The sequence below is a fragment of the Numida meleagris genome, chromosome 23, assembly GCF_002078875.1.
Source record: "Numida meleagris isolate 19003 breed g44 Domestic line chromosome 23, NumMel1.0, whole genome shotgun sequence".
NCBI classification, from domain to species: domain Eukaryota; kingdom Metazoa; phylum Chordata; class Aves; order Galliformes; family Numididae; genus Numida; species Numida meleagris.
In genome coordinates this window covers 5,826,887-5,835,157 of record NC_034431.1, presented here as the reverse complement: position 1 = coordinate 5,835,157, position 8,271 = coordinate 5,826,887, and the positions used below count along the sequence as shown (strand labels likewise).

The following is an 8,271-nucleotide window of genomic DNA, read 5'->3' as shown; positions in this document are numbered from 1 at the left end:
TGGTGAAAGCAGAACTGTCCAAAACTGCTCATCCTCATGAGGTGGTACTGGTGTAAATTTACAGAAAACAAGAGGCCATCCACCTCTCTAAGGAATGTTTATTATTTCTACACAGAAACCCTTTGTAAAATTATAAATTAGAGCTATACAGGAAAAATTCATATATACAATCATGAAAGGAAAGAAAACAACTGATAGCAGTAGGGCTACGCTGTGTCTTCCACTGTTCACTCACAGGTATAGGAGCTTCAAAACCAGAAAAATATTCTGTGGCCCCAAAGTAAAGAGCAGTAATAAATCTGTTTAAGGTAAATTTTACGTGAGGGTGGCAACCCAGTATCTCAGGAAATGGGAAGCATGTTTTCAGACTGTGAGGTCTCTGCTGTGGTGAAGAGAGCTCTGGGACACAGCTGCCAGGGAAGAGAAAAGCCCTGCTCTTTATGGAGAGGAGTCCGTGCAACAAGCAAGTCATTTTCTATGATCCAGGTCCGAACGGTCCAGCTTTCTCAGCCACCTCCAAAGCAAGCTTCAAGTTCTGATCAAATAATTCACATCTGAAATATTCAGAAAATCAGAAGAGGATGGATGGCTTTACTTACAGAACAGGCTAAGGCAAGGCAGCACCTCTACAATGCCTGGCTATGCTTCCTTCAAGGAGAGATCCTGTAAGTTAAGAGACAGCAATCTGACTGCTGTCAAACCTTGGACTGGTTGCCAGGTAAGAATAAAGCTTCTTATACGGGCTTTAAGACTATGTTAGGACTGCAGGGATCATACCAAGGAGCAGCACCTCTCATTTCTTCAGTAGAGCAGTGTCTGGAAGAAGCACTGGTCACTGCCATGTGGAATCATAGAATCCTTAGGAACTAGAATGGACCTTTAAAGGTCACGTACTACAACTCCCCCGCATACCTGCAGCAGTCACTGTTTTCCCCCTTCTGTCATCTCTGTATCTGCTTTGTTACTTCAGGGCTGTGCCAGCACTTGTTACTGCACAGGCACAAAGCAAAGAAGAGCTGAGGCTGCTTTACTAGCAGCAGGCTTCTCCCTTACCTGATTGGCATCTCCAGAGAGTAGAAAGGATTCTTCAGAGCAAAGTCAGAGTAAATCTCATAGATCTTGCGGAGCAGGGCATCTATCCCCGCCTGCCTGGGGTCAGCAAGCACCACAAACTTGATCCCTGGAATCACAAAGAGGAGCATGAGGAAGGCTGAGCCCTGGGCAGCCCTGCAGAGCCGAGCAGGCCGGCTGGTACCTGTCAGCGTCTGGAAGCAGTGCAGCTTGAAGGTGTCGGTCTCCAGCATCTCAATGCCCGAGCTGCCCACCTCCGGGGAGAGCTGCGAGCCGATGGCGAACAGCCTGTAACGAGACGGCCCTGAGCCCCCGGCCTCAATGCCCGCCCCCCGGCCCTGCTGCCCGCCGCCCCCGGCTCACGAGTGGAACATGGAGGCCAGCATCAGTTTCTCGTTGGAGGAAAGGCGGTGGCGGCCGAACCGGATGGACACGGGGTAGTTGGCGGGGTTGCTCAGGAACTCCAGCACATCCTTGCCGTCGGCCGTCAGGCGCCCGTTGACCTCGGCGCCGTTGATGGCGAGCACGGCGTGGCCCACTGCGGGGACAGCGCGGCGTCAGCGGGGCCCGGCGCGGCCCGGCACCCCCCCGGCCCGGCGCGCACCGCGGATGCCGTCGCGCTGCCCGAAGGCCACAACGACGCGTTCGTCGCGCGGCCGCAGGACCAGGTCCAGAGGGAAGCTGAACGTCTTCTCGGTGTCGCTGCGCGGCGCGTAGTGGTCCAGCTGGTAGATAAGGCCGCCCGCCTTGTTCACCACGTACACGCTGAAGATCGCCATGGCGCCGCCCGCACGCGGAAGTGACGTTGTCTCATGTGGTCGCGGAAGTGACGTCACAGACCACGCCCCCTCCTCGGGGTCTTCCGGCCGCCGCGCGTGCGGAGCTTCCTTTCTCGGCCGACATCTTGGGAGGAGCAGCAGCCGCAGCATGGTGAGCGTGGGGCCGGGCGGGGGCGGCGCGGGGAGAGGTGGTGGGCTCGGAGCGAGCAGCCGGGCACTGTCGCCTTCCCTCATCGTCCCGTTCCCCATCCCGTCTTGCAGCCGCCCAAAGACGACAAGAAGAAGAAGGACGCGGGCAAGTCCGCCAAAAAGGACAAGGACCCAGTCAACAAGTCGGGAGGCAAGGCCAAGAAAAAGGTGGGAGCCCGCGCGGGGGTGGGAACGGCGCCTCGGGCCTCGCACACACGCGGCCTGAGCTGGGCCCCGGTTGTGGGGGACGGGGCCGTCGGGCTGTGGGAGCTGCTGCTTGATCGGTGAATTGCGGAGGGTAGCGTTCAATCCGAGTAGCACCGCGCCGTGCTCCTTGCGTGACTTGTTAGTCCTCCTGTTTGTGAGGCGACACAGAGCCAGCTGAAGGTGTGGCTCGGTTCTTAGGATGTGCTAAATAGCCAAGCCTACTGCTTTAAGTTTTGCTTATAAGACGGATTGATGGTTGGTTTCTCTCTCTTTGAGTAGAAGTGGTCCAAGGGGAAAGTGAGAGACAAGTTGAACAACCTTGTGCTATTTGACAAGGCCACCTATGACAAACTGTGCAAAGAAGTGCCCAACTACAAGCTCATCACACCAGCGGTTGTCTCAGAAAGACTGAAGATTCGAGGCTCTCTGGCTAGAGCTGCTCTCCAAGAACTGCTTGGTAAAGGTAAGCACTCAAAACTCTGGAAGAACACCAGGTTGCTGGAATTAGATATTTTCATCACCACTTTACAAAATTTCATGCTGCACCTGAAGTACACAATTCGGTGTGTTTTCCAAAAGCTACTGCCTCCATCTGTATTTCAAAGGTTCTGATGTATTTAGTGGTAATACTGTACAAAGAAAATACTGTCAAGATAAGCTGTAATGCAGCCAGTCCTGGACTTGAACAGAAGCCTTAAGTATGTACGTGTACTCAGTCATTATCCCTGCTAACACTGGGATTCCATTCTTTTTAGTGGAAACCATCTTGAATCTTTAATGTTGAATGTCACGTACCCTGGTGGTATTTTGTATCGGACATCTTTTGGCCCACTGCATTAAAACGGCCCAGGACAGCACAACATCCCTGGCATTGCCCAGTAGGTGTGTGCTCAAACTGCCTCTTTCACAGGTTTGATCAAACTGGTATCTAAGCACCGAGCCCAAGTGATCTACACCAGAAACACAAAGGGTGGAGATGCACCTGCTGCAGGGGAGGATGCGTAGGAAGGTGAGACAGCAGACTGTTCGTGTACTGGGTTTTACCATGTCAGTGGCTAGAAAACAGCTGCATGCAGCAGCAGCAAGTATATGGTGTGTGATTTCATGCTGCTTGGGGTTAGTCACTTTTCCAGTCTGTTCAGAGGATGTTGCTTGCCTTCTAACTCTTAAGGTGGAATTTCTGGAAACATCAGCCCTCCAGAATTAGAGGAATTTCCTATTTTGTCTGCAGTGCCCTTTGGATGGGGAAATCAGCATGATCTCTCCCAGCATTGTGGGCTGTAGATAATACATCCTCCTTGCTGTCAAAGCATACTGTGACTGAGTGCTCTTCTTTAAGCAGAGATTCCCAGTCACTTGCTTTGAACTGGTGGTCTGATTTGGGACTTCTTGCTTTGCAGGTTCTCCAGCGACCTCTTCAACAATGTCATATACAGATGCATACAATAAAATTATTGAAATAATTTTTTTTGCTGCTTGTTCAAAAATGTGTGTATTAATGCATTATTCATGGTAGATTCTGGTACAAATCAGGGTTTGTCTTGTTATTCTAGCCAGTTTTTGATAGGCTTTTTGCATTTATAAAGTACTGCAAATGCAGCATAAACATTCTTTTATAGTGGGAAAGTTTTAACATCACTAGCTGCTCTAGGTGATGCAAGACACATTGTTTTTAGTAAGAGGAAAATAGAAGCCTATTTCTTGCATAGGGTAAGATACTTAGATTATTTGTTTAAATTGCCTCTAACAAGCCATGACCATGTATTTCTTTACAAGGAAACAAGATTGATCAGGCCAAGGGAAGTGTAGAGAAGCAGCCCTAAAATGAAGTATATTATTTAGAGGAATAATTGCCATACAACAAAAAAAAAAATCTAAGCCTTCCTTTCTTCTGCTGAAGATTAATTACAGTTGCCCTTCATGTGAGGCAGAACTGGATTTTTTTAAATAAGTTTAATTTATTTAAGGAGATACCATGCTAAAATGCAGTGCAGGACACTGGCAGGACATGCTGTGTAAGGTGGAAGTTCTATCTATGAAGGCACTGCTTAGGCAACAGACTGTCCTTGCTGGCAGGATCTGCCTTTGTGTTGTCTATGACTTCAGAAATCCATGCCTGGATACGTGCTTAGTGTCCTTTAGAGGGAGAGTGGATCTGCTGCAGCATCCCCTTGCCACGTAGCTTTCAGTAACTGTGCTCAACTCATCACATCCTTAGTAATATCACCCTTCAAAAGACTGAATGCATTCAAATGTGTTTGTATATATATGTGTGTGTGTGAGTACCAAAAGACATGGCACTGACAGAAGGTAGAGCTACCTATAGTTCACCTTTTCACAAAGGTCAGAGCTTGCTTTGTTCTGTTTTCCTCTTCTGATCACCTTTTTTTCTTCTTTTCCCCTGATTCGGCTCTAAACTGATGCCTGAAAGAGAGTGTAGGTGTCAGCATTCAGCAATCTTTATAAAGAGGTAATGAAAGCTGCCTCATCTCATGAGATAGTGCTATACATGATAATTTAGAACAGGAGCTCCCTCAATTTGTTCTGTTCTTTCAGTGAACTGTGCTTCCTAGCACTATCTTCAGCTACTTGACAGACATCATAGAATGGCTTAGGCTGGAAGGGGCACAGCACTGCAGGTGGGGCCTTCCAGGGGCAGAGCAGAGGGGGACAACCCCCTCCCTCTCCTCTCCCTGCTGCCACCCCTCTGTTGCTGCAGCCCAGGGGACTGTCGGCCTTCGGGCTGCACGCGCACACTGCTGCCTCATGTCCCGCTTCTGTCCATCAGGACCCACAAGTCCTTCTCCATGGGGCTGCTCTCCAGGAGCACAGACTGGAGAAGAATTCATGTCTGGGACTGCCCCAATCCAAGTGCAGCACCTTGGACTAGCTGAACCCCATTAGGTTCATGGGGACCCGCTTCTGAAGCTTGTCCAGGTCCTTCTGGATGGCGTCCCTTCTCACGTGTCACCCGCACCACTCAGCTTGGTGCCCTCTGCTCCCCCTCAGTTCAGCGTCAGTCCGTGCTACTCGGGCTCACCTGGACTGCCACCTCCTGCCGTGATTCCAAACCCGGCCAAAGGAAGGAAGCCAGCTGTCTCCTGTCTGAGAGGCATGGTCAAAATTGGCACCGACGCGCTCTGCTGGGAGCTTTTTGAGCTTCTGCTTCTCTTCTAAAAAGACAATTTGTTTGGGGAGATTTTTTCAGTCAAATTCCTTTTGATTCTTTAGTGCAGCACTGGAGTGAATCTAAATGTATATAAGCTGCTTACTTTGCTTGAGAAATTCCTCATACGAAGGTCCAATTTGTTGTTTGCTTCCATCCTCCTCATCTTCCTCTGTTAGCCAGGGAGGTTTTGCTCCTGGAAATCATAGGGAAAATGCATTTAACCACTGCAGTGAAATTAATGGCCCGGCCTGAGACACAGAATATTCCCTCTTCCTCTGTACCCGCAGCTTGCTCTGTCAAGTAAGCAGTGAAGAAAAAGTAAACTTTGCTTTGTTTAAAAAAAAAGGCATCAGGCCTGCCTTGGTTAAGGCCATGACAGATCACACCTAAAGCTGTATACTTTGCACAGCAGAAGCACAGTCTCAAAATACGGAAGTGCTTTATTTTAGCACATCGATTGAGTAGCAAAAGAGTGAGCACCTTTGGTTATGCTGTAACCATTCCAAAACTGCTCCGTGTTAGCCCTGTTACACTTGCAAACCACGAGTTTTCAGGGTAGTTGGAAAAGGAGCCGGGAAGCAGCCAAGATTACCTGTGTGAACGTTTCCTTTTCCTTCTGTTTCCTGTTAAGGGGAACATAAAACAGTAATTAGAAACTGATGCTTGTAAGTGCCTCTGTGAACAGGGAATGACACTGCTTGCACTGTACACAAAAAATACCTGAGAAATTCCCTTCCAGTATGAAATTTTGCTACAGGGAGGGAGACCATTCTCCCCTGTCTCTAAGAAGAGCTCTTTTAACGTGTATTTATGCTTCCTTCAGTGTAAGTTACCACTGGGTGATGACCTCAGCTCACTATCTGCCTGAGCACAAAGATGCCTTTTTCAGCATGAGGTTCACTGGGGTGACTGTAACCCCTCGTTTTATTTTGTAACACGTAATTGGTAGGGACTGAAATCGAACTCATTAGCAACATTTTGCTCCCACCTGGTGGCCAATGAAGGTCAAAGCCTGGCCTGATTCCATCCAGCCTAAGTCTGGTCCTGTCTGCGTCACGCTTGAGCCAGGCAGCTCGGCACAACGAGAGGTGTCCCTGGAACACAGGAGCCACAAGGCAGGCTGAGAGATGAGCCCGGAACAGCACTGAGCGATGTTTGGGGAGTTTTATGATAAGAAGAAGGGGAATTGGTCTTGGAGTACGATAAGCTTAAGCTTTTAAACACAGTGCGTTTTTATGGCGATTAATGCTTACATACCTCTTTGTGGAGGGGGGAATAATTTGTCTGGGCATATGGTGCTTGCTGTACTTGAGGTAAAAGCTGGTTAAGGATGTGAATGGGCGGAGGGTGCCGGGGCCTGGGATGGGGGCGGGGTACGGGCAGGCAGCGATGCGGGGAAAGGGCTCTTACCGGGCGGGTCCCGCAGCGGAGCTGCAGCCGGAAGGTCCCGCACAAAGCTCTGGTTCCGTTGGAGGCTGAGTTCGATTCAGGAAAAAGCAACGATATTTCTGGTCCTCAGCGGCATCCCGCCCCGCCCCGCCCCCAATCCCGTCCCACCCGCGGCGCTCGGCGCAGCAGGGCTGGATACGGCTCAGCTCCGCGGCACCAACCTCGAGGGCCGCCCGCACGGTGTCCCGCTGCCGCCGCTCCGCCTCCCGGATGCGGGCCGCCATCTGCGGGGAGAGAGCGGCGCTGAGGGGCGGTCCCTCCCGGAGGGGGAGCGGAGCGGGGGCGGCCCGCACCCCTCACCTGGCGGATGCTCTCCTGCTCGCGCTCCTCGTGCTCGCCCACCGCCCGCTCCAGCGCCGCCGCGAACCGCGCGTATTCCTCCTCCGCCACCACGAACCGATCCCGCAGCGCCGCCTCCGCGCGGTTCTCCCTCCAGAACCGCGCCGTCTCCCGCCGGTGCTCGGCCCTGCGAGGGGTACGGGGAGACGGGGGTCACCGCCGGCACCGCGCGCCCCGCCCCGTTCCGCCCCGCCCCGCCCGCTCCTACCCGGCCAAGTGCTGCAGGAGCCCGGCGTGGGGCAGAGCCAGCGCTCCGCTCCTCCCGTCCCTCCGCACTCCGCGCCCGCAGCACAGGCACCACACGCGCCGCTCGTGTTCCGCCGGGTCGTAAAGCCGCACGGCCGCGCCTTCCATCGCCGCCCGCGCCGCCGCCACCTCCTCCTCCAGGCGGCCCAGCGCTTCCTGCAGCCGCCGCCGGTGCGCGGCGCTGTACAGGTGGCGGCGGCCGGTGAAGGACGTGCGGCGGCACAGCGAGCAGTAGAACACCGCCATGGCCGCCGCCCCCCCCCCACCGACCGAGCACCGCGGGGAGGAGCCACGGTTAAGCCCCGCCCACAGCCGCGTCCGCGGCGTGGGCGGGGCTTAACCGTGGCTCCTCCCACCGCCTTAGGCTCCTCCCACCGCCTTAGGCTCCTCCCACCGCCTTAGGGCGCCCCCTTGCGGCGCGCGTTTACCCGCAGCGCTCCGGGCTCTGCTCGAAGCCTTGCTCCGTCCGCGCCGTGCAAGCCACCCATCGTGATTTACTGCCGCAGAAGCTGCTTTCCCCTTTCCTCTTTGAAATGAAGCTCTTGCACAACGCACGCGTGCCGGTCAGCACGCACCAGCTGAGGGGCGGGAATTCATTCAGCCATCTGCGTGCACCCCCAATTAACGCCACACACCCGCGTTACCTTTGGAACCTCAACGATCAGCTTTACCCCAATGGCTGGGGTACGAGCTGTTCTGGGGTCAGAGAACAGTACAAGCATGCGAGTTGGAAGGGAACCTCAAAGGCCGTCTGCTCCCACCCCCTGCAATGAACAAGGACACCCACAGCTCCATGAGTGCTCACAGCCCCGTCCAGCCTGA

General features: G+C 53.2%; 3 protein-coding genes across 7 annotated transcripts; 1 reads left to right on the top strand and 2 right to left on the bottom strand.

Annotated features, from left to right (window-relative positions):
- Positions 81-1,876, bottom strand: TRAPPC4 (trafficking protein particle complex 4). The gene is made up of 5 exons (XM_021375741.1): positions 1,676-1,876; positions 1,435-1,609; positions 1,256-1,359; positions 1,054-1,180; positions 81-554 (listed from the first exon to the last, which is right to left on the bottom strand). Exons 1-5 carry the CDS (start codon positions 1,848-1,850, stop codon positions 476-478), a joined length of 660 nt encoding a protein of 219 aa, XP_021231416.1. The 5' UTR covers positions 1,851-1,876; the 3' UTR covers positions 81-475.
- Positions 1,834-3,710, top strand: RPS25 (ribosomal protein S25). The gene is made up of 5 exons (XM_021375742.1): positions 1,834-2,001; positions 2,112-2,207; positions 2,526-2,709; positions 3,157-3,255; positions 3,647-3,710. Exons 1-4 carry the CDS (start codon positions 1,849-1,851, stop codon positions 3,249-3,251), a joined length of 528 nt encoding a protein of 175 aa, XP_021231417.1. The 5' UTR covers positions 1,834-1,848; the 3' UTR covers positions 3,252-3,255; positions 3,647-3,710.
- Positions 4,115-7,748, bottom strand: CCDC84 (coiled-coil domain containing 84). Of its 5 annotated transcripts, none has more exons than XR_002432556.1 (11): positions 7,412-7,747; positions 7,165-7,330; positions 7,026-7,088; positions 6,826-6,890; positions 6,673-6,717; positions 6,404-6,509; positions 6,008-6,038; positions 5,519-5,608; positions 5,287-5,419; positions 4,567-4,670; positions 4,115-4,484 (listed from the first exon to the last, which is right to left on the bottom strand). XR_002432556.1 is itself a non-coding variant. In XM_021375739.1 (11 exons), exons 1-10 carry the CDS (start codon positions 7,693-7,695, stop codon positions 4,625-4,627), a joined length of 1,029 nt encoding a protein of 342 aa, XP_021231414.1. In that variant the 5' UTR covers positions 7,696-7,747; the 3' UTR covers positions 4,115-4,484; positions 4,578-4,624. The 5 variants fall into 5 exon arrangements, 3 of the variants coding, with proteins under 3 accessions (XP_021231414.1, XP_021231413.1, XP_021231415.1); XM_021375739.1 differs by having other exon boundaries at positions 4,578-4,670; XM_021375738.1 differs by having other exon boundaries at positions 4,115-4,670.

Excerpts from the sequence above, each read along its gene's own strand:
- CCDC84 (XM_021375738.1), bottom strand. The coding sequence starts at position 7,695 with ATGGCGGTGTTCTACTGCTCGCTGTGCCGCCGCACGTCCTTCACCGGC. Across the intron at positions 6,718-6,825 it reads TCCGCTGCGGGACCCGCCCG|CAAGCACCATATGCCCAGAC; the intron begins GTAAGAGCCCTT and ends CCTCAAGTACAG. Across the intron at positions 5,420-5,518 it reads TGAGGAATTTCTCAAGCAAA|AAGAGAAGCAGAAGCTCAAA; the intron begins GTAAGCAGCTTA and ends TTGTCTTTTTAG.
- TRAPPC4 (XM_021375741.1), bottom strand. The coding sequence starts at position 1,850 with ATGGCGATCTTCAGCGTGTACGTGGTGAACAAGGCGGGCGGCCTTATC. Across the intron at positions 1,610-1,675 it reads GCAGCGCGACGGCATCCGCG|TGGGCCACGCCGTGCTCGCC; the intron begins GTGCGCGCCGGG and ends CTGTCCCCGCAG. Across the intron at positions 555-1,053 it reads TCTCTGGAGATGCCAATCAG|ATGTGAATTATTTGATCAGA; the intron begins GTAAGGGAGAAG and ends TGAATATTTCAG.
- RPS25 (XM_021375742.1), top strand. The coding sequence starts at position 1,849 with ATGGCGCCGCCCGCACGCGGAAGTGACGTTGTCTCATGTGGTCGCGGA. Across the intron at positions 2,208-2,525 it reads GAGGCAAGGCCAAGAAAAAG|AAGTGGTCCAAGGGGAAAGT; the intron begins GTGGGAGCCCGC and ends CTCTTTGAGTAG. Across the intron at positions 2,710-3,156 it reads CCAAGAACTGCTTGGTAAAG|GTTTGATCAAACTGGTATCT; the intron begins GTAAGCACTCAA and ends CCTCTTTCACAG.